The sequence below is a fragment of the Papaver somniferum genome, chromosome 8 (assembly GCF_003573695.1).
Source record: "Papaver somniferum cultivar HN1 chromosome 8, ASM357369v1, whole genome shotgun sequence".
NCBI classification, from domain to species: Eukaryota; Viridiplantae; Streptophyta; class Magnoliopsida; order Ranunculales; family Papaveraceae; genus Papaver; species Papaver somniferum.
The window spans coordinates 549,528-575,261 of record NC_039365.1 but is presented as its reverse complement, the minus strand read 5'-3'; the positions used below and the strand labels follow the sequence as shown (position 1 = coordinate 575,261).

The 25,734-nt window shown below is 36.0% G+C and overlaps 2 protein-coding genes and 1 pseudogene across 2 annotated transcripts; 1 reads left to right on the top strand and 2 right to left on the bottom strand.

The window, feature by feature from the left end:
* The first annotated feature begins 1,189 nt into the window (after positions 1-1,189).
* LOC113304198 (heavy metal-associated isoprenylated plant protein 39-like) lies at positions 1,190-1,808 on the top strand. Its single transcript, XM_026553257.1, has one exon. It carries the CDS (start codon positions 1,261-1,263, stop codon positions 1,618-1,620), a length of 360 nt encoding a protein of 119 aa, XP_026409042.1. The 5' UTR covers positions 1,190-1,260; the 3' UTR covers positions 1,621-1,808.
* On the bottom strand, positions 1,722-4,525 carry LOC113304196 (annotated as a pseudogene).
* A 16,474-nt stretch (positions 4,526-20,999) lies between these two features.
* Positions 21,000-25,102, bottom strand: LOC113304118 (phosphate transporter PHO1 homolog 5-like). Its single transcript, XM_026553184.1, has 12 exons — positions 24,847-25,102; positions 24,424-24,798; positions 23,807-24,213; positions 23,641-23,712; positions 23,407-23,536; positions 23,201-23,243; positions 22,817-23,075; positions 22,602-22,706; positions 22,298-22,495; positions 21,895-22,173; positions 21,636-21,772; positions 21,000-21,457 (listed from the first exon to the last, which is right to left on the bottom strand). Exons 1-12 carry the CDS (start codon positions 25,100-25,102, stop codon positions 21,355-21,357), a joined length of 2,364 nt encoding a protein of 787 aa, XP_026408969.1. The 3' UTR covers positions 21,000-21,354.
* Between the last annotated feature and the right edge of the window lie 632 nt (positions 25,103-25,734).

Genomic DNA, 25,734 nt, shown 5'->3' with positions numbered 1-25,734 from the left:
TCTTGGTCCTGCATGCTTATTGCTCTAAACTAATGCACGGATAATCCCGATGCTCCAATCATCAAGGCTAACACCTTAAGCTCATTCTGGTTATCGGGCGCCATATGCTTCACTTAGCCAATCTGCTTCACAATAGTAATGTCACTCTTGCATTATTAGCTTGTTTGCACTGTCCAGGCTTTGGCCATCTTTGAACTAATGTCATAGACCAACTCTTGGCTTATTCTACCTTTTTGCATCATCCTTGAGTTTGGACCAACTCAATTCCACGGTTAATAACAACATCGCATGTTGCATCTTGCAACTTTTGTTTTTTCTTGCCTTTCCCTCAATGAAGCTTCATTGTATCGGCCAATAAGCTTCTTTACTTAGCCAAATGTCTTTACAATGTAGCGCTACCTGTGCGCTTCACCTGCCCTGCAGGGTTATGCCATTCTTAGCACTTGACAATCTATGCAGTATCGCGCAATCATTGTCGGACACTGACTTGACCTGCAACTCTGTAACGCACGCCACTTGCCAGACCTGTCATAATTAGCCATTAGGGTCTAGATTCTACAACAATTTCTGTGTTACGCGGTTAACTTATGTGAATATTCTAGAAATGGCATCACATTTCAACAGGAACACCCTGAACTAAACTGAATATTCTTGAAATGGCTTACGTTTCAACAGGCGCAGCTTCAAAATTTTGCTGTTACCTTTTTGTTTTCGTGTGTATCTCTTGAATTTTTCAGCAGGTAAATGGTTGACAAGATTACTTGAAAGTTCATATACAGTATTGCCTGATGCTAGATTAGTCCACTTGGAATAATATCCACAGTTGACCAAGAATTATTGCAATTAAAGACAAATTATCCTCTCACAATTCAGGGTCGGTCAGCAGAGACTATATGTATGGTGGTGAGGTCAAGTATAGAGATGACGTGATTGAAGTCAACAAAAAGAAAAATGAAAAATGATAGTCCAAGTCAGAGACTCGTCTTGAATGAGTCTCCTGCATCGCTGTCCACTTAAATAATTGATATACGAATGTTCCTTCTTCGAAACACTTGAAAACCTTAAAATCATTTCACTTTACAAGGCTGTATATAAACTCTCATTTGGCATCCATCCATCAATCCAACCTTCATCTTCCTCCCTACAATTCTCTCCTTCTTCTCTTACTCTCTTGTTTCTTTTCTCTCTTTACAATTCACTCACACTCAATTGGTTCTCTAAATATTCATAACTACTACTAAACTAATTTTCAGAGGAACGATGCAGAAGATTATAGTTTCCCTGGATTTACACGACGACAGATGCAAACAGAAAGCCATGAAATCAGTTTCTGGACTTTCAGGAGTTGATTCATTATCGATAGACATGAAAGACAAGAAATTAACAGTAATTGGAGATGTTGATGTAACCCTAATTGTGAGCAAACTAAGAAGACATTGTCATACATCAATAGTTTCAGTTGGGCCAGCTAAAGAAGCAGAGAAGAAGAAGGAAGAACCGAAGAAAGAGGCTACCAATCAAATAGTTGATCTTGCTTATGCTTATAGACACTACAATCCTCATATGACTACATATTACCAGAGTGTTGAAGAAAATCCTAATGCTTGTGTAATTTGTTAATTTCATTTTTATTCTTAATGGGTTAGTTGTAGTTTCTAAATTGGTTTGGTTGTTGATTCAAAATCTTGGCTTTATATCAAATGTTATTTTCTACAAGGGCATTGGTTTTCAAGAACTTTCATGAAATTTTTCAATATAATCTTTACAGTGTAAAATTCGATAAAGCTTACATGGGATGAATGAAAGTATATTTTACAGCGTAAAATTCGATAAAACTTACATGGGATGAATGAGAGGGTATATATACCCCATTTACAGATCTCCCCTGAAGAATGGCTGACTAAGAAATGAGCTTGAGAATGTACCTCCACCATTTGGGAAAAGTGTGAGGAAGCAGATTACTGCCAAAACAAAACCCCAATTATATCTGTCATCTCCCGGAGGAGTAATCTCGTCCCTAGCAGGTAATTCTTCTCCACCTCTGAAGAATGTCGCAAATAAACCCCATGCCAAGCAGAGGACACTGCCACTTAGACCACCAATTCCTAACAGTAATGAAGTGCCAATAGATAGTAGTGTCGCAACGTTCCTTCCAAAAAGAGCTTGAGCAATCCGACCTCCTTCAAGTCTTCCACATGGTAAAAGGTTCAAAGAAGTCACTACCATTCCTGCACAAAGTGCTCATTTTCAGCCTCATCAGATCAACCACTTGTAAAATGTTTAATACGTGATACACGAGCCCATTTGACTAACAACACTGGCACACAAAAAATCTACTTGAAATTTTGAGAGCTTGGGATGACCAAAATATAGCAGTTGTTCACCATTTCATACATAGTTTAGTGAGTGATATTAAAATTTGAAGGTTGTGGTGACTCACCTAATAGCCCAGCAAAAGCAAGGGGATCAACAGGCACACCCACCCCTTCAACTGCATTAGGCAATACATTTCCTAGATCATCTGAGTAAGGTCCTATCACGTATTGAATGAAAGAAAGCAATGGGTTGTTATAAAAGAATTGGGGCCTTATGAACCTGCAAACAGAAAATCAAGTGTTAAAGAAAACACAGGATGATCATCTGGAACAAATAACCGTAGGAGTTAGAAACTCTGAATATTTCAAATCATAACTTGGCCCACTCTCTTCGTAATGCTCATTCGCTTCATATTTAAAAGAAATAATTTTCTTAAACCAGTATTTAGTATTGGATTTAAAAGACTTCCAGATTGATACTAGTCACCATGACAGTCATGTACTTGAGGATCATAACCAAGGAAGGGGACTTGGTATTACTTACAAAGCATTTTCACCACCATTGAAGCTGCCATCACTGACAAAAGCAATGAGTGTGAGGGCTAATGAAGTCAAATATGCACTAGCTGTCCGCGCCACAGGAATATCAAAAAGAGCCTTCTTATTAGGGAGGAGTGACTCATAGTTATTTATCACCCTAACATCCAGTCCAATTCGAGGGAACAAGAAATGACGGGCTCAGTTTAACACCATACCTAGCTGCAGTAATCCTTGTGCAAATCTGCAACTCATAAAGGAAATGCTCATAAGACATAACACAGCCATCGTATACAGAAAATATGCCTAAATTTGGCCTACAGTGGAAGAAATCCTGAAATGGAAAATACGAGAACATACCTCAGAAACTCCCAAGATGGTAAGGAACCCACCAAAGAGAGGCACAACATCGGATATATAGTCATCAAAAGTAGCATCAGGTTTAAGGAAAAACCCACTCATCAAAGCTATTGTCCCGAAAGTTGTGACACATAATAGTATTGCACTGACATAACCCCAAGGCGTACTTAACTTTGTGGATTCAAACTGAAGGTCTATTTCTGCTTTTGGTTGTACCATACAAACCTGAGAAGATTACTTAATTCTCATTATGTTGTGCAGCAAAACACAAACTCGTACTGAAATGAAAATTAAATTCTTTCGATCTCAACTTAAACCCACAATTACAACCAAGCAAATGCAGTTACCTGCTTTTTTATGTCATTTGATTTTTCCTCCATGAACCATAATACAACTTCTTTGCCAGCTGCTTCAGATAGCTTTTTCTCCAATTTGGGCATGACTTCTTCAATTGGTTTCCTCAAGTTACCGATAAAAATCCCACCGTCTCCAAACCTCCGAACATCAGTTGCAAAGAATGTATCGAACCCAAAACAGCTCTTTAACTGTAACAAAATGAAAAATACTCATTTTGTTTTACTTGGAAAAATATTCAAACACTTTGAGGGCAACCCCAAACTAATGAAAATGCTTACTCACCTTGTTAAGATCAAGAGCCTTAAAAGCTTCTTCAACTTTCTCCAATCTTTCTTTTTCTCTTTTCAAACTTTCAATTGCAGCTCTATTAAAAAATCCAACAACTGGGTTACTGCTGTTTGTTTCAGTATTTAACTCCTTGAGTTTTCTTTCAGCTCTCTTCTTTTCAAGCTTTATAGCAGCTTCAATTGAAGGATTACCCATAAATTTCTTAAAATCCTCATCAGTTTTCCAATCCGATTCCTGTTGTTTACTTGTCTCTTCATCAAAATCATCATTTTGGGTTTCAGTCACTTGTACGAAAGACTCAATCTTTTCTGCGGGCTCCTCTGTATTGGGTCTCTCGGAAATTGTTTCAACAGAGGATGATGATGAAGAAGAGGGTTCATCATACGCCGCCTCTTGATCTTTGGCAGAGAATTTGAGAGGTTTTCTCGAAATCGGCTTGGAGAAGAGAGAAAATGACTTCCGTAGATGTTTTTTAGAGAAAGAAAAAGTAGTGTTGTTTTTCTTGGGAGACAATTGAGAAGAAGAAGGAGAGATGAGGAATAGAGAAGCAGCCATTGAAGAATGTGTTGAGTAGAGTGAGAATCCATGGCGCTTATTGTCGTTGTTAAAGAAAAAGGAGAATGGTCTAGAAAGTTGCAGAATGTTAGAGTTGGTTTGAGATGAAGACAAGCAATCAATCTATCAAGAGAAGAAGAGATGGATAATGCAGGGTCGTGCTGTTTTTGTAGTATCCACGACTCACTTGTAACTCGTGGTATCATTCATGTTTCCAATCAGGCCTGTCTCCCATATCTGGAATCCTTTTCCGAGTATTGGATATCCTATAAAATTTTATGTGTATTATCGAATATCGGATCGGATATTTTTTCATAATACATCGGAATCGGATTAGGCTCCATCTAAATTGTTAATATCCGATAGAACAAGGACATATTTGTGATTTATTCTAACCATATTAGAGTCGAGTAGAAGAGTGAGAAAAAAATATCTGATATCCGATATGAAATGTTTGAGAAATTGAACTTAAATTTAAATTATGAGCATGTTTTATAGTGTTTTTAAAATAAATTATCGGAACCGGATATTACCGGATAAATATTCGATATCCGAAATCTTAGACTATCGGAATCGATATCTGATTTTGATATCCTATAGGATGTTATCAGATATCGAATATCTGATAGTGCTTAACCTATCGGATACGGATTTCCAAATATCCGACGGATATTCTTCCATTGACACCCTTATTTCCAATCCCTAGTCCAATCCTATGTGCTTGATTGAGCTGCTAGATTGGCCAAAAAGTGTTGCAATTCAAAAAAAAAGTGTTGTCTAAAAGTTAACACTAGTGCTTGCTACTTCTCTCTCCAAGCAAGGACTCGCAGTTCAACTAGCAGCGAGATTGAAACGCTGAATCATTCAACGCTGAAAAAGTGACTTTGCAGCTGAATGGTTCAGCGCTGGATATTTTTTATGTGTTGTAAGAGAGACGTGATGGAGAGAGGGGAAAAGTTGGAAAGAAAACATACGTGGAAGAATTTGATGGAGAGAGAAAGTGATGTGATTGGAGAGAGAGAGGAAAAAGATATAGATAGAAAAATGGCTAGATTAGAAATACCATAGGACTTAGGAGGTTGCCCTACCTGACATGGATTGCTAATCTAGCTGCTAGATTAAAAGACCATAGGACTTAGCCTAATGTCAAGGCACGACATGTACCTTGGAACAAGTCTCGTGGTGGAAGGATCCCATCTTCCATCTTCCACGCCACCTCAGCATTTGGAGTAGTCCATGAAAGGTCAAGTGTGGTGGTGGAATCTTAGAAATAGTAATCAAAATAGCGTTTTACGCTAATAAGAATAGCGTCAGAAAAACGCTGATAAGAATAGCGTTTTACGCTATTAAGATTAACTTTGGGTGTTATTCTGGTTTGCATTTTTCGTCTTCTAGTACGCTATTATGAATAGCGTTTTACGCTAATCTGATTAGTGTTTTCGTGGATTCCACAGAGCATCCCACGAAATCATGGAACGTGGCTCGGAAAAACTGTGAAAAAAACAACTTGGAAGACACTAGACTTGACATTCCACAATTTTTCCACACTTGGAATAGGCTGGATTCCACCATAAAACTTGCTCTTAGAGAAGTTGGAAGCCTATAATTCCTGTATAACTGTGTATTACAGCTTAAACTCCTTCTTCTTCTTTTTTGGACGGATAAAGGTTAAAATTTTATTATAAATGAAAAAAATAGAAGGTACAGAAAGTCCTAAACAAAAGCAAGGGATCACAAAATACCCCAAGAAAAAATGCCTCACAGTACATATAAAAAAAAAAAAGAAAAATAAATAACACACACACACACGTAAAAACACTGACAAACAACAGAGAGTGAGTAACACACCTTGCACATATTTCTTCTTTTTAGCAGAAGTTCTATTACCCCTGCCTAGGTTCTTATTTTGCTGCTCTCTTTTCCAACTTAACTTCACAAGTTCTCTATCAGCCGTTGTTTTGTCGCTCCTATGTTTTTCAGCAATTTCACTAAAGATGTTTTTAGTTCATCTTTTTTACTCCTCTAGACTCCAAGTAATGCACTTACCTTCAAAAGATTCTCCACCTGTTGTTTTTTTGGCATAGTTTGTTTAATAGATATATCCTTAGGAGTTTTCAATTTTCCAGTTCCTTCTTCATCACTTGAAGACCTTTCGTTCTCTTTGTCAGTTTCAAATTTAGATTCTTCATTTGACTATTCACAAGTCTCCATTGTCACATTATTCTCTACTTCATCCATTGGTTCACTATCACAGTCTTCTTCCCCGTTTCCAGAATTTCACATTATCAAACTAGTAGATTCTCCTTCTTGATATAAGATATCAAATGGGTTAAGATAACAGTTTGCTTCTTGCTTTGGTTTAACACCCTGTCTACCTAAGATCTTTCGCCTTTTAGCATATGTCCAATGTTTTTCTTAGGTTTGATAATTTGTCTCTAAATTTCTTAGATTAGCTAGTTGCTTTTCCGTATGGGCTTGCACCATGCTAGAGATAGGAATCTCAATCCTAGTTTCATCTCTCCCATATTCTCTACTTCCATCTCCATTTTCATTTCCCTTCAAATTGTGTCCATCCAACTCTGTATTTTTTTCATTCATAGCAGTAGCGTGCTCGCCATTCATTTCTTTTACTGCATTTGTCTCATCCCCATCGATATTGGATACAACATTGCCAATTTCCGTCGTCACTGGCTTTGGATTTTGTTGCTGGATTTTCTTGAATGTCAAATGAGGCATCTTTTTCCGCACATTAGTCTAGCAAGAGTTAGGTTTATGTTCAAAATATGAATATTTCATGCATTTAGTAGGTTTCGATTGGTATTCTACAGGTAAATCCAAGATATGCACCCCATCAATCCATAGTGGAATAAGACTAGGAAAATCCTTAACTGCTTCTTCAAAATCTTTGGATTGTACAGTTGCCGTCTTCTTCCGATCCATTAAATCTTTGGATTGAACCAATCTACTCCAAACCCTAGTTTTGGATTTGTTTCATTTCCTGATTTTTAGAATGAGGGAAACCCTATAATTGAACCCGTCGAAAAAATATGGTCATGAGAAGGAGAGGTTGGATTATAGAGATCAAAATCCTCTCCATCCATGGATGGATTGGAACAATATGACGCGAAAACCCTATGAGTGAAAAAATCACATGGTCAACTCAGACCGTGACAATTTTGACTCTATTTTCTAAACTCCATTAATTAATACTCAAATTATTTAACAATAATCTTTTTACTAAACCTTTTTTTGGGTTGAATCAATAATATCGTTAAATTAATAAAAAAATATTTGATCAGAAGGACAAAGAATATGTTAGATGAGAGAATTTACAAAAAAAAAAAAAAGCTACAAAAAGTAGCAGAAAAAAAACAACAAACTAAATGAAAACTGCAGGAAACAGTAGCGGAGAACATGAAACTACTATGAAAAATGGCATCCCAAATTCCCAATTATCACCTGCAGAGACAATGAAATGGCCAAAAACTGAAGCCCAAGCAATAATCAGAGATTTGTCTTCTACAATTAGATCAATATATGTTTTGAAAGTGTGTGAACTATCAAAAGTTAGAGCATTCCCTTCTCCCCAAATAACCCACACTGCAGTTTCTAGTATCAAATTCCAATACACTATATTACTACTTTGATTCAGCTGCTGCCAATCCTGAACCAAGTCAAAAAAAGAGTTTGGTATAATCCAACACCATCCAGTGGGTATTAGGTTTAACCACAACTTATAAGTCACCCTACAGTGAAGCAACAAATGAGATGTTTCTACAACATCTCCACACATGACGCATTTTTGATCCTAAGACATTCCTTTTCGAAGCAGCGGGTCTTTAATGTTGAGCTTGCCATGTATAATGCACCAAACAAAAAAACATACTTTAGGAGGAATGATCGAGTTCCATACAAACTTATAAGAAAAATCACTTACACCATCGAATTTGATAAGCTTAGAGTAAAGAGTCTTGACAGGAAAAACTCCATTATTGCCTAAGCTCCATTTTCTTTTATCACGCAGGTTATTTACAGGTGGTGGTGAAGAACCAATTCTGAGAACTAATAACGCAAACTGGTTCACCTCTTCATCTAATAATCTTCTTTTGGAATCAAAGTCCCAGTTACCATTATCCATAAGAAACATGACAGATGAAAATTTATCCTTTGCTAATCTAAAAAGATTAGGGAAAGATAATTTAAGAGAATAAGAACCATTCTACTTATGAAACAAGAAGGCCACTTTAATACCTTAATGTATAGTGATTGTAAAATAAGTATTAACCAAAAAACTTGTTTCCACAATGATTTTCCAACAAGATATCCCAATTGAATTAAAAACTTTACCGGGCAACCAATGAAAAGACATAGCACCTTGTTTTTCATAAATAATCTTATACCAAAGTTGTTCTTTCTCTACTCCAAATTCCCAAACCCATTTTTCTAAAAGAGCAATGTTTATTTGTTTGAGATTTAAGACTCTCAGTCGACCTCCTCTATTTTTCTCATCCATTACCAAATTCCAGTTGATCAAATGAGATGTATTTGGACTTCCCCATAATAAATTTCTCATTTTATTTTCTAGTTGATTAATCACATATGCTGGAACTTTAAAAAAAAGTAATAAAGAGGAAGTGCGGAAAGACTAGTTTTTAACATTGTAAGTATACCTCCCTTAGAAACTGAAATCTAATTCCACTGAGAAAGTCTGACATCAACTTTAGCAAGTATTACATCTCAAATGGCTTTTGAATTTGCTTTATCTCCCAGTGGCAAACACAAATAAATAAAAGGCAACTTCTCAGTGATGCATCCAAGCTCTTCAGCCCAAGAATGTAAGTCAGGACAATCACCACTTGGTATGAGTCTTTTTTGTTTGCTGTATTTATCTTTAAACTGCAACCAGTTCAAAAAACTTCAAGGAAGAAAACATAATATGAAGTTCATCTTTTGAGTTGTTGAGAAAGAAAATTGTGTCATCCGCATAATGTAGATGATTAATCACAATTCCATTGTGCACATTTGAAAAGCCACTGAACTGACCTATTGCTACTGCTTTGTATCTAGAAAATCCTTTCATTGAAATATTGAATAACAAAGCGGACAAAGGGTCTCCCTTCCTTACTCCTCTTGAGCTGTTGAAGTGACCAAAAGAAGAGTCATTAATAATAACCGAAAAGCAAGCAGTAGACTAACAAAACCTCATCCACTTGCACCATTTTTGACCAGAACCCATATTCTTCAACATGTTTACTACGAAGGCTCAATTTACCCTGTCAAATGCCTTTTCCAAACCAATCTTGCAAATTAAACCAGAATGACCTGAGCTGAGTCTAGAATCTACCATCTTATTGGCAATTAAAGTGCCATCTATGATTTGCCTTCCTTGGATATAAGCATACTGAATAGGAGATATGATTTTATCCATCACAAAACACAATCTAAAAGCAAGAACTTTTGAAACAATTTTATAAACACTAGTGAGAAGACAAATTGGTATGCAGTCCTTCAGTGTTTCAATACAATCTCTTTTAGGAACCAAACGATAAAAGTTGAATTGTGTGTTGTATCAATACTCCCACTTGAACAAAATTCATGCACTACATTAATTAAATCTTGCTTCAAGAAATTCCAACATTTTAGAAGAACGTTATGGGATATCCGTCTAGTCCTGGTGCTTTATCATGACATAATTCCTCTATATCTGAAAAAACTTCATCTTCATTAATTATATGTTCTAGAATTGCAACCTCTTCATTGTTGATTTGATCAAACTGAATGCCTTCTAGTTCAGGTCTTATAATCATTTCTTCTAAAAATAAAGAATGATAGAAAGCATTTATATGATCCTGCAAAATTGATTTATCAGAAACCAAGACACCATTTATATATAATTGTCTAATCCTTTTGTACCTCCTTTTGGCAGCAGCAATCCTCATAAAATAAGTCGTATTCCTATCTCTCTTCTTAATCTATTTATGTTTCGATTTTAATTCTCCAAGCAGTTTCCTCCATTAGATTAACTTTTTCAAACTCAGCCTTTAGGTTTATCTTATATGTAAGTTGTTCTTCAGTTAGACTTACGTCTTCAGATGTACTATCAATTAATTACCTAAATGTCAGACAAGATGTTATTTAGTTTTATTCCACACTTTGAGAAGCTCTTTCAGTTCCTTTAACTTTATCCAAAAAGTCCCATTAGGTGTAACTACAAAACAAAAAGAGTTCCACCAATGTTCCAGCATTTGAAGAGGACCATTTTCCAAAAACCAAAGGATTTCAAATTCCTTTGAGTGGTAGATCTATTAACCACTACACCAAATCAAGGATTTGCTCATGGCAAAAAAGCATTACAAAAAAATACAAGCTAATTTTCCTAACTAAAATAAAGAGTTACTGGAATGCAGTTATATAATGTGTGAGAATTGTGCCTAACTCTTTTAATCCATTAGGGAAACTAAATAGGCCAACACCTTCATTTCATTACAATATTTATCCTAACTATTGACATTTTACACTTCATATTTACTTTGTAATGTAAACATTATGTTATAAACATTGTTAACTCTTTCTACTATTAAAATGACCACTAAACAAATCACATGTGTCAGTCTGATATGTAACAACCGGCACTTTTCTGATTGCCGGACCTGACCATTTCCGGTCCCGTAACTGAAAGTTTCCGGTCGCCGGGCCTGATAGTTACCAATACCCATAAAACTACTCTTTAATCAACAATTCATCCATTGAAATCATAAGGGTAAAAGGAATGAACACTGGAAATATATCATTATATATTAGTAAATCATGATCACTATATACAAGGAGCACAGTCAGTTACATAAAAAATAGTTGTGCAAAATTCCACAAATTACAGATTTCATATGAGAAAGTAGCGACTCAAGAAGCTTTCACAACACAAAAAAGTGTCTGATCCTCAAAATAAAAGCAAGATATGTTTCCACTCCAAAAAAGTAGTTAGTCAAGTTTTCATTTCTGCTCAAACTCCATAAACTCCAGGAGACGGGCCAAAGTTACCCATTCATTTGCAATATATTCTCTCAAACACCAACAAGACCTGGATTTCTGCTGCAATTAGGACTTTCAACATCTAGAACTAAATTGTTGTTGGCAGGTATTGCTGCTGCTATCCAGAAGTGTGATTTACCAATATCTGGGTGCAAGGCATAAACCCCTTCAAAAATCATCTGCACAGAGACAAAATAAATACGTTCAACTTTAATTCACTCAAATTCTCTTTGACAAATATACATCAACATGATCATAGTAGAGAAGAATCCCAAAAACATTAAGATCTAAAGTCAGAGAGAGTATTGTTGTATACCTTCAATGTTTCACCATCTTCTATCAGTTACCTTTTAAGTACCTGGAGGGAAACACCAAAAAAGTTAACATCAAACAAAAAGTTGTATTTAAGTTGTCACGATTATACACAAGAACTACCGATATTAAGGCATATGGTTGAGAAAACTAGAGCACAAGCCTATCAAGTGCATACAGAACGAAGAAATACTCACTTCTCATCAGATGTTTTGGTTGCACAAGTCTTTGTTTAGCTCGTTTCCTGGCAAAATCTGCGTAACCAACACCCAAATTGTTCAGAACTAGTGACACGGGTAAAGAAACTACAAATCGGGTAGAACAGAAACAACGTAAGAATGAACTGAGGACAACCTAAACTACAAGCAGAGCAATTAGAATTGTTTAAAACCCTTCAAGGGGGTGGAATGGACACAATAGTTGAAGTGAAGGTTGTTCATAAACTAGCAGTTGTACATGCAGCTACTGACGACAAGGTTTAGTGGTAATAAAAGGGACAATTTTAGACTTGTATATGAATGCAAGTATCGTTTCTTCTACCCTAATATGTTAAGAGATGTTTTGTACCTAGAGCCAGCATCAGAGTTGCTGATGATATAGCTAAGTTCACAAGAATAAACCAGAGCAATCATGTCTTCCTCGGGAACTTCAGTATGCACCAAATTGATCAGAGTAACTCCAGATTCAGGCTCATCAAATGAACCCTCACCTGCAACAAACAAATAATCAATATCCAAAAGTCCATAATCAATCCAATTCAATAACAAAAAATAAACTCAAAGTAACACGATATATTACCAAGGCAGCTGAAGGTGGATCTGATAATGAGTTTGCTTGATGGAATTGATGGGTGTTTGAGCCAGGTTGAGATTCCAATCAATTTGGGGATTTCTAAACCCAGATCTGAAATGGGTTTGTCTGAGAGATACAACAGCGAAGGCAACAGATTTATGGGGGTTTTAGTGTGTTGGTCGTATGGGAAGTTACCCAGATTTTCAGCGAAGATGATAACGACCAAGTTAAGGTTCAAATCAGTGAAGAATTTGGTTGTGTTCTTTCAGCTCTTGCAATTCAGTCGAACCAATTTCATCTCGATCTGATTTCTTCATCAACAGAAAGATTAGTCTCTCTAACAATTTCCATCGTCTTTTCTTCGTCTCTTGCATCTCAAAATCACCAGACCCACAGTAGCAGATTAATCTTCATCTTCTCGATTTCTCTGAGTTATGTAGCCGTCATGGCTTCGTTTCTTTCTTCTCTGAATTTGAGATTTGGTTTCGTTTCTTCAGATGTAGGACTTCTGATTTGCTTCATAATGAAACTGATTCCTTTGTTAAATCACTGGTTAAACAAATCTTGAGTGAGGGTTTTTTCCCCTGAGGGAGGTGCAACTTGAGTTAGGGTTTTTTTTTCTGAGGGAGGGGAAGATGAGAGACGAGAGAAAAGTGAATGAATGAAGATAAGTGAGAGAAAAAAAATTCGTTTTATCTAAAAGAATTTGAACGGATAAGATGTGGTAGGATGGGGTCATACGGATTATGAAAATATTTGGACGGTATAGATTTAAGTTAAGAGTTTCATACGGATCAAGGCAAGTGTGTTTTTTTTTGTGCTTTCTCTTTGTGTTAATACGAACTCATGTTTTCGGTTTAATTATCAACCTTCGACATGAAAAAAAATCCAAAAAAAATATTAATAAATTTAGGACATTGTTATCGACATTCTGATATAAAAAAATCCAAAAAATGTATAAGAGTGAATGGGGAAATGAAAAATGAATTCGATAATTGGTGTGTTTCTTTGTGATTTCTCTTTGTGTTTTTGTGCTTTCTCTTTGTGCTTCCGGTTTGAATTTCGACTAGTCGCATAGGTCATGAAGTAATTTTTACAAGTCATACAGGTCATGAAGTATCTTTAGTTTCACACTAGTAAACTCAGGTTATAAGATTACTAGATATGGACCACGAAATTCAGGATGGTTCTGACTTCAAACTTAGCTGGATACATCATCAAAATCGATAAATATGAAGCTCAGTGTTGATTCGAACTTCAAATGTGGTATAACAACATACAAACTATGAGCCAAGAAGCTCCGGGAGGGTTCTAACTTCAAACTTAGCATGATACATCATCGAAATCGATAAATATGAAGATCAGTGTTGATTCGAACTTCAAATGTGGTATAACGACATACAAATTATGAACTTAGAAGCTTCGGGTGGGATCTGACTTCAAACTTAGCATGATACATCATTGAAATCGATAAATATGAAGCTCAGTGTTGATTTGAACTTCAAATGCGGTATAACGGCATACAAACTGTGAACCAAAAAGCTTCGAGAGGGTTCTGACTTCAAACTTAGCAGGATACATCATTGAAATCGATAAATATGAAGTTCAGTGTCAATTCGAACATCAAATATGGTATAACGGCATACAAACTCTGAACCATGAAGCTCCGGGAGGGTTTTGACTCCAAACTTGGCAGGATACATCATTGAAATCCATAAATATGAAGCTTAATGCCGATTCGAACTTCAAATGTGGTATAACACCATACAAACTCTGAACCAAGAATCTTTGGGAGGGTTCTGACTTTAAACTTAGCAGGATACATCATTGAAATCGATAAATATGAAGCTTAGTGCCGATTCGAACTTCAAATGTGGTATAACCCCATACAAACTAGCTATGAACTAAAAAGCTCTGAGAGGGTTCTGACTTCAAACTGAGCATGATACATCATCGAAATTGATAAATATGAAGCTTAGTATCGATTCGAACTCCAAATGTGGTATAACGCCATACAAACTATGAACCAAGAAGCTCTTGGAGGGTTCTGACTTCAAGATTTCGACATGAGTTGCACATATATAAATTGATAAGTAAATTATGGATCAAATAGGCCGATTTTTTAGCAGGATATATCATAGAAATTCGCAAAGGTGGAGCTAATAATGTGTCATTTCTAGCTTCAAATATGGTTCAAGGCATACAAACACATGTCAAATTGAGTTTTCCATGTCTAGACTAAATATTAGCTTTTGGATAACAAGGTCAATCTAATTTCTCATAGGGAGTCTATAATAAAAACGGGATTGAGGAAACAGAGGTTAGTAAACAAAATCAGTAATTTCGAATCATTAATCGATTTATGAGACAAGAATCAAATTTTGTTAATCAGAGATCAGTCAAGGCATATTTTGGTCCACACTCCACACAAAATCGGTAAATATCTAGTCACTATAATCAGTTTTCAATCCAAATAGTAGGTTTCAGATAACAAGATTTCAGATACCAAGTATGCATACCTAAATCATTTGTTCGTGAATTAGCCTTTTATGCTATGCAAACCCGATATGCATATTCGAGTCGTTAATCAGTTTCTGAGACTCGAATCTGATGTTATTATAAACTTCGAATATTCCGTTATATAACAAAACAAGTGAAAGGACGTTCTCATATTGAGATTGACTTGTCTAGGCCAACTAGTTGGTTTCAGATAATATAAGGTCAATCTAATTTCTATCCGGGAATCCATTTGTAAAACAAGATTGAGGAAATGAAAGTAAGTGCATAAAATCGGAAGATCTGGAGTCACTTATCAGTGACTGAGACTCGAATCCTATTTTTGTATAAACTTTGGATATTTCGTTCGGTAACAATACAAACCAGAGTTACTCGTTTTTTGTGATTTGAAACCAGTGTTAACCATCAGCTTATTCGCTTTGGTTTAGTTATGCTCGATTACGGTTAACCGATATTTCTGTCAGTTGTTCAAAACTGAAATTTAACTAGAATGCTGCAAATCTGTCAGAACTGACAAAAATTTTAACCAACACATTAAAATTGACAAACAATAACTAAAACAAAAAGATTAACAATCGAAAATCATGTGAGAGCAACAAAAAGAACAACTGACAACCAATAACTTAAACAAAAAGATTAACAATTGTGAAATCAAAGCAAGGGATGGTAGTATTGATATTATGATATAGTGAAAACAAATTAAAATAGACTTAAAGCCCTTGGCTATCTATTTAACCAAAATCAAACATGGGGTTACCTTTACACAAAATTTATTTATTGAACTCTGTTTGAATGTATAAACTGGTTATAGTTGTTTCAACAAACAAAACTCAAAACTATCTAGCCGAAGGTGTAGTGGTAAGTTCGACCTTGGCCAGGTACATAACAGGTAGGGGTGCACATACCCTACCCATACCCGTCAATCCTACCCTACCCGCCAGTTTTTTAACCGTATCCTACCCTATTCACTATTTGGCGGGTAGGGTGGCGGGTAAAGATTTTCTTAACCGCCAGTAAACGGGTAGGGTGGCGGGTATAGCCCATATCCTACCCACCCTACCTAGGGGTGCACATACCCTACTCATACCCGCCAACCCTACCCTACCCGCCAGTTTTTTAACCGTATCCTACCCTATCCATTATTTGGCGGGTAGGGTGGCGGGTAAAGATTTTCTTAACCGCCAGTAAACGGGTAGGGTGGCGGGTATAGGCCATATCCTACCCACCCTACCCGTTGTGCAGCCCTAATAACAGGTGCTTCTGAAGTAGGATACAATTTCTGTTCAGCCAAACCTTGTACTTCGCATGTCGTTTTTGCGCATCTGGTTCAGAATCAAATAGTTCTCCAAGACTTGTACACTTCTCCCGGAACTCTGAGACACCACCCATATGAATCTCAGTCACACATTATCATCTCCAGATGAATAAGTAAGAAAACAGGTTTGCAAATAAAACAGAACTGTTGCGCAACAAGGGGGCACACAATTTGGATTCTAAACAAAGCAGCTGAATGACTGACACATTGGGTTGATGAGGTGAATTTTTACATTATCAGAACCAAGCAGCTGAATAACAGACACATTGCGCTGTTGAGGCGAAAACTCAGTTCTTTGGGATCATTACAGTAACTTGAGTACCTGACTAAGCCAAGACTCCTAGATGAACAATTCTATTAAGGAGTTTAGCCTGTCTTCATAAAGCAATAAATCTTATAAAGTAAACTCACCTGAGAAGCAACCACTTAATGAGGAGAATATATCTCGTCGACAATCATAGTGAGATTCCCACTAACGTCGTCAACCTGTTAATCAAAATTTAAACTGCCTAAAAGCTATTGAACGGGAAGATAATGGCATAAGAAACAATTGTTGTCTATGTTTCCATATTTCTCATGTCTGACACGATATGACATATAGGCATATAGCAATTGTAGTCTATTTCATGGCTTCTGCTTGTTAATTGCTTGTTGAGTGTGTTAAGAAGTATCTTTGACATGATCACTCAATGTAAAGTTAAGTGATTAAATATGAAATACATACCTTCCCACAAGTAAGCCCAGATATGAATAAGCTAACCTACTTTTTGTAAGCTAACCTACTTTTCAGTTTTCTCATTTAACTGAATAAGCTAATAACCACAATCATATTAAAATAGGCCCTGCAAGGTCCTTGCACGTAACCCCTTTTACTTATAGTAACCTGACCTGCCAAGAGAGAAATATTGTGTCAAAATTACCTTAGATGTCTTTCAAATCAACTGGAAAACATTTAAACAACTTCACTAGTTATCCCAATCTTATAATCCTTAAACGAAACGACATCGACATATCCCTTGCACACACCATTATCTAAAATAAGTTGCTAGAATGACCAAGAATCGGAATACTACCTTGTAGAGGTCGTCGTTTGAACTCAAAACCAATAGGCTAGATATTGAAATACATATAGTAATAGCAAGGGTATGCTCCATGACGCTACACCGAATTCATGGCGTATAGAGGAATTTAGTGATGCATCACAGTAAGAACTGTAATGTGGTGCACAAAGCATGACGATAAACATCAAGAGAAGTAAGTAAGAATATAAGAATTCATGAATTATTTAGTGCCTCATCTATGTGCCGATGGTCTGTGGATACATTTTAGTACTGGACCATGGCAAGTTATCCACTGCGATACCCGAATACCAATGGAAGCAAATTTCTGACTTCCTAAAGATGAAGTGAAATAGTTAAATCAGAATACCATTCAAGGTCTATCAAATTTCATGCATCAATAAGCACGGAGCTGATTCACTAACTAGTTGATCCCAAACGTTCAATTTGGTGCAGCACAACGTAATAATATCATCCTAAGACGAGTTCAAATAGCAGAGAATTACGAGAAAGTGTGATGGCATCGAAAAGACACTAAGGAGTGATAAGGCTTACCAACCCAAGCGCCAGTTAAACCCTAATCTCGAGAGTCCTTAATACAGAACAGTGAGGATAGTACTCGTATGACCACCTCCTCAAGTGCCTGTAGGAAAAAATAAAGATCCATCTTATGGTTCCAAAGATTGACAATACGGTACATGACACACTATGGATAAATAAAGATATTAGAGACAAAGCTCAAGCATACAGGTTTAAGCGTGGCCGACCACCACATAACAACCATGACGAAAGAATAAAGTTTTTGCTTAACTTGAACAAAAATCAAAACTGGGGGCAAAGAGAACAAAAGGAAACAGCGGTGTGAGTCCATTATGCTATTATAGTTGATTAAGAGATAATGACAATTAAGCTTATATGTAAGGAAATTAAACTTGCACGGGTTCCATCATTTTGATCAAGTTAATATGGATATTTCCGTTCAGTGTCAACTAAAAAGTTCTTGTAATCAATCTCAAGTCAACAGTAATGTTCCATCATTTTGATCAAATTAATATGAATATTTTAATTCAGTGTCAACTAAAAAGTTCCTATAATCAAATTTCAACAGTAGTGTTCTATTAATTTTGATGTCAAGTAATGGCTAGAGCTCTTCTGTTTTTAAAGGGAAGTCAGGTGTCAACCAGAAAATCCCATAAAAATGTATAGAACAAGGAAGGAGAAACAACAAAATCCCATAAAAAATCACTCACTTCTGATTCAATCATTACTTTTTTTTTGGTTCATCATCCTCTTTTTACAGAAAAGATTAAAGCTTTATTATTTGGGATTCAACGCTCAAACTCAGATCAGAAAAACATAACATTATCATTCTCAAGAATGCCAATTTGCATACAGGTTAGGCTAACCCTTCATAACTATTATAAGTCTTTCAGTGTATGAAGGAGTTCGCAACTTACAAACTCAATTCATAGGTTCAATTCCTGACATACTGTATGTACCGTAACAAGGTCTTGTTAATTAACTACTACTCTACAGATAAAATTGTAAATTCAAGTCAAAACTCTTCTTTCAAGCCTCACCCAAAAAATACAGATGCACTTGAATTACGCAATCAGCTGCACATAACTAGATTTCATCTTTTTAGGAACAAAAACATGGTATTCAAATTTCATCTACCATCAATATGCAGCAAAAATAAATTTGAGGTGGTAGTCTATTTAGATTAAATTAGAACCAGATCAAATTCACCTCAAAGATTACTTTACCTCCTAACACCGGCTCGGTTAACCTATGAATTTTCAATCAATCGGTTACTGAAAGCAAACATATTTTGGGAAATATCATGTGTTTAGGTTAATTAATGTGAATCTAATTTATAAACTCAATGTTACAATAATTCAGACTCCACCTAATTCATATAGAATGAAATCTGAGAACTAATACTACAAACCCAGATTGCTATCACTGTCTTAAAGCAAAAAAAAAAAAAAAAAAAAAAAAAAGGTAGAAAATACAAAAGTAACCAACCTGTACTGCTTTGGGAGACCGAAAACAGAGCAAGTTTAGAGCTATTTCCTTCAATTAGAGCAATAAGATTTATTTCCTTCAATGTTACAATTTTTAGGTCACTCAGAGCAAGTTTTCTAGCAAAATTAGGTAAGATTTATTGAGATTCAGTACTCTATTTCCTTCAATTGACTGTCGATGAAGGTTTTGGGAGACCGAAATCGACCATCGATGAGCTCAGTTGATATCTCTAGCTTCAGAGCATAATGGATTTTGGTTGTGTCGGTGTGGTTTTGGAAAATGAGTTGGGAAATAGCTTTAAGTTAGGTTTCCGTTCCCGTATCATTTGGTTCCGAGATATAAGTTATTCTAAGGTTCTATAACTTAAATTGGTTCCAAACAAAAAATTTATAAAATCTTAAAATTGTATTTTTACGTTTTCTAAATTCAAAAATAAACCATTGTGTTAGCTATGTAAAATTGTGTTACTAATAAAAATGACAAAGAGTTATAAAGATGGGGTGGATTTTGGTATACATGGATTTTGGGCAAGAATATTAGTAAGAGTGATTTAGTGTAAAATGTGTTAGGTATGTATAACTAATAATCTCATACTTTGAATAGTTATTTAGTTTTTATTAGATAATTCTCAATTATGGTAACTATTACTTAATTTGCTAACCCTTTATAAGGGTTATTAGAATTATAATGAATCATTTGAGTTACCAAAATAAAATTAGTTAGGAAATTCATTGTTAGAAAAACCTAGATTTGGTGTAGTGAACTCATGTTGTGCAATGAAACTTGAAAAAATCTGCCTACTTTTTGTAGTTTTTGAACAATTCTTTTTCTCATCACAAGAAAGAACAATGTTGAAATCTCAACCAAAGTCATTAATTTATACAGTTTCAGTTTTGTTTGGATAATGATCTGAAGTTGGTCTTGGTTTAGCAAGCTGAGAGGCAAGATGGAATTTGAGTTCAAAAGAAGGTGAGAGCAAGAATCTGTCAAGCCTACACATGATGGGATTGGATTGATTATTGGACCAAGTGAATTTGGCACTTTTGAGTGGTAGATCAATTAACTCATGTTGTGCAATGAAACTTGAAAAATTCTTACTTTTTGTAGTTTTTGAACAATTCTTTTTCTCATCAAAAAAAAAGAACAGTGTTGAAATCTCCACCAAAGTCTTTAATTTATACAGTTTCAGTTTTGTTTGGATAATGATCTGAAGTTGGTCTTGGTTTAGCAAGCTGAGAGGCAAGATGGAATTTGATTTCAAAAGAAGGTGAGAGCAAGAATCTGTCAAGCCTACACATGATGGGATTGGATTGGACTATTAGACCAAGTGAATTTGGCACCTTTGAGTGGTAGGTCAATTAACTCATGCTGTGCAATGAAACTTGAAAAATTCTGCATACTTTTTGTAGTTTTTGAACAATTCTTTTTCTCGTCACAAGAAAGAACAGTGTTGAAATCTCCACCAAAGTCATTAATTTATAGAGTTTCGGTTTTGTTTGGATAATGATAATTTTATTACCGGAGACCGAAGAGAATTACATGGAACACGCAGGAGAAACCAGCTAGCATCAAAAATTAAAAAGGAAAAAGAAAAACTAGGATCTTTAACGAGGATCCCAAATAAGAAATTGTATATATCCCAGCTGAATACCCAAGAACAAAATGGAGATCGAATTTCTTTGCTGAAAACTTGTATCCTTGAAATAATTGGAGCTTTCACCTGTGTTGCCAATCCCTCCTCCTTCAAGAAGAACTTGTTTGAAGAAACTCTTTGGTTCCTTTCCATCCATAATGTCCACACTAATTAATAAGGTCTCTCTCTCGAACTTATTATATTGATGCGTAATGCTATTATTCCACTCGAATTTGCCATGCACATCTAGGATTGGCGCTACTCATCTTTATCTTCTTGATCCTCATCATAGTTGAAAGGAAGAGGCACTTTTGTGAATGCACGAAATTTGCCAACATTGTTTACGTGTTCATTTTCTATCCTAATAATCATCAAAACCATAGCAAATAGCAAAATAAGAATTCATTAAGAAATATAGTTGAAAACTTTGAACCCATTGGCTGTAAATGCAATGCAGAACATAAAAGCTAGAAAAAATATAGTTGGCATTGACAGTGTGTAGCCAGTGACATGACTTAGGGAACACTAAATAATAATACCTGAAGAAATTCCATACACCACGACGAATGATCTCTAGGCATGCAACGACAGTAACCATACCTTCCCTATCTAAGAAAGGTAGTTGAATGTTCAACACTGTCTGTAGCCAGGCAAATCTCAGAAACACATTTGTTACCTGCAGCCAAATGAAAGAAATTTACATTCATCTCATATTTATCACTAGAACTAATATTGTTAATTTGTAACTAAAGTTCCATTATATCGAAGATTTTATTTCGCTGGAGAATTCTGAATTACCATGGCTGCAAAGTAGACACTTTTATGTGATACGAGAAGCTTGTCTCTCAACCAAGGATTCTTAGAGTTTCTCCTTAATAGTCCCCAGTCCAAAACAAGATCCCAATATATAGCCACGATGGTTGCACCAGTTGAGCAGATCCAGGCCATTACCAACAATCCTGTCGAGTTATGCTTGCTGTAAGCTGTTGTCATAAGAATCGCCAGGACAATACTCAAGTATTTGAACCCGTTATATCCTTGTGTTTGGTCTTTCTCTTCAAAGAATCTTCTAAAACACTACACCAACAAATCCCAAATGTCAGAAGGATATATATGGGTTTAGTTTTTGCTTTTCTTTCACAGAGTCATGCGAAACCTCAAATTAAGACCCGAACCAATCAAGGAGAAAAAAAGCACAAACCTGTAATGCGCGTAACCAAAACGGAAAAGCACCCAACATGATATAGAATGCATTGTAAATGTTGTTGTTAGTTCTGCAGCTAGTTTCCCTCTTTTTGTAGTCACCCGAAGCATAGTAGCAGATGTAGAACGCAACGTTTCTAAGGGATTGGCCCTGACTACTTAGCTGATCTGCTAACATAAAATCCGATAGACTGACCTATTCGGTGGAGAAAACAATAAGAGTATGACCATTAATCTTAATTGCTAATGTTCGTTTTCTCTAATACTGATATTTTATTATGAAAGTTCTTTTCATTCTTTACCTTGTAGAAAGGAGCAGAAATGCAATGGACCAAGGTTCTTAATAGAAAGATACGACTAGAGCGAAATACAATGTCGAATGGACAAATTGTTGTGAGTAAAACAACCTGCATGCACACAATTAATCAATTAGCATTAGTTAATATAAAGGGTGTCGGTATAAAAGATGGATTCAAATAAATATATGAATTGATGGTTAAGTGATATAGTTTCTCACAAGTAGTAATGCAGGAGGAAGTAGTTCCTTATGGGCTTTGTATTTTCTGGTTGTTATATCTATTTCCAGGTCTAGGTTGGCAAGTACACCCGCAAGTGAAACTGTAGCTAGAATCGTACTTAGTAGAAAGACTTCCCTGTATCCCAACTCCGTTCCTTGTTTGAAACCAAATATAAATGGATAATTGACTCGGTAGCGTTTCCAGAAGTATATGTTCGCTGAATACAGGAGCATATGTAGGACTAGAAATCCGAACAGACTGCAAGCGAAATTCAAACATTATGAGTTGGCAAATGCAAGCATTCCTTTCCGGTACTTCCTACTATATAATCTAACTAGATACCCATTTTGACGAGGTTACTTTGGGTGTTAGATATGACTTACCTCCAAAGGGGAAACATGGTTTCCATGTACCGAATAAAGCCCTCTTTCTTAAAGACATTGCCGTTGGTTATGACCAAGATAACGTACATTATAAGTGCTATTGCACTACCGAAAAAGAAACCTGAAATACAAGTTATAAAGCAAATTAATAAGATTAAAACTAAACTCAGATTCCGTGAATGGATCGATCTTCTAAACCATTTTACCTGATGAAAATGTTGTTCTATGGCTTTCTTTCTTCTTTTTTGATCTCAAGATGTGCATGCCCTTACCACGGTTTGACTTAGAGAAGTATTTGATGAATGAAGACTCTACTCTATCCATGAGCTTAGTAATCTGTGATTTATGTTCACCAAAAGGCAAAACCCTTGATGAGTCTAATATAATTCAAGTGCTAATGTTAAGAGATTCGTTATGGATATGTACGATAGAAAGCTTACATCGTCAGAGCTGCCGATGTAGGAGTTATCAACCATGTTCAAGTATATTTTTGACGCTTGTTGTGAAGTTATCTGCAAGAGAATCATCAAGTCAATCCCAAATAATTCAAACCCTACCGGAAGATATTCTTTTTTTGCTTGAATAATTTGGGGAAAAAATACATACATTGTCATACTTTTTCATGATCTTAGAAAATGCTAAGAGGTTCAGATAACTATAGCTTTTCAGAAGTTGAAGTTTTTGATGGAAATTGACAAAAGCAGACTTGAGTTGTTCTTCAACTTTCTTTAAATTCTGTCTGCTGAAGACCAATCCTTCATTATTTCTGTTCTTGTTGAGTATTAATCCTTCAATAGTCGAACGCAGAGTTCCCAGTTTATCATTGATTGTAACACTGTTCAGAATTTTGCTTATAGCTGCGGCATCTTCTTCATTTACACCAATTTCGTGTTTATTAGACCGATCATCATCCTCAAAGTCTACTACGGTGTCGCTTAGTTTACTTTCTTCTGAACGGTTTCCACGGTTGCTTCGTTCATTGAGTTCCTCAATTGCATCCATATGCGCCATTTCTGCACATTTGTTTGTTACCAAAAGATGAAAAAACTATTCTTTCATATTTTCCATGCATATCTAGAGGTAACTAATCACTCTTTTTTTAGGAAAGATTTCTCGAAGCACGCGGGGGTAAGTTGACATAGACTCTACAAACATATACAAGAAAATTCACAGAATGGAAAAGTGGGTTTTATCGCAGGATAAATAGAATTAGAATTACGTACCAGTTTGGGTGATACTGGGGGCTGGTGAAAGGAAGGAGAACTTAGAAGCAGATTTAGCAATCTCCTTACTAAGTTGTTCAAACGTTCCTTGATCAGGATGCTCAACTTTAACCCTAAAAGCAACCAAAGCATCCATTTGTTTAGTCAACACAGCAGCTTCATTCATAACCTTATCAACTTTGCCTTTGTAAAAGTTATTAACTTCGTTGAATTCCTCATCAAGTCTTTTGAAGAATGCTAATTCATATTCTCCTCCTCCTTCCGGCTTCAACAGTTTTGTCTCATAAATTTCACAATTAACGTCCTCATGAGATCCTCCATGTTCTAAGTCATGATCATATATATTTTGTCGGAGCACCAAAATGGCTGGCTCATCTTGACGGTGATGATGATGACGGTGTGTCGTGGTAGTAGTAGCAGCACTACCACCAAATAAGTTAGAAGTAGAAGTGGCGACTTTAGATGAGCTTGTGGTGCTAGAAACTAGTAAACCACTGAATGCCTTGTACACTCCAGCAATTCCACCGCTATGATGATGTTGACGGTGAGAATGAAGGTGTGGATTATTGAGCTTAAAAAGTTTAAATTCTTCAAGTATGGATTTGAGAGATGTGTAATTCATGTAAGCTCCTTGCCATTCTGGCACCATCTGTGACCTCAACTCTTTCTCAAACTTCATCTCTATCGCTTGATCTTTTCCTCCTGCTCCCCCTCTCTATATATACACTACAAGTTCTTTATGCCCCTGCAATTTGAATGGGTCACTACAAAATAGAAGGCCTCTTGGAACGGCTAAGAAGCGTCCCAAAAGGCCCAAAAACCGTTCCAAGAGGTATTTGTGACGGTTTTCAATCCGTCCTCTATTCTACCGTCACTAATATTTTTTGGTCATACTTTCTTTTATGAACGGCCAAAAATAGCCTTAAATTAATTATTCCGTGATCAATAGGGACGGTCAGCCCATGAACGTCCCAAATAATCCTTTCTAGGGACGGTTTTGGAAAAAATGACCGGCCCTAAAAGCCACCAATTTTGTAGTGGGTCATTCTCAATCACATTGGTGGACTAAAATCTGAAACATAGTAAAGTACACTTCAGTCGAGCTCGATTCCACTGTTCAGTCTAAAAGGATGAGCTGGATACCCTGACTCAAATGTTAAGTAGGAATCTAGTCAGAATAAAAGGACATGATGCATGCAGTTTGTCCTTCATTTTTGGTGGGTTGGTAATTGTTTGTAACACTGTTCTTACCTGAACTGAAATGCCATTATTCCAAAAAGTCAGACACTATATCCTTTAAATAAGATCTAG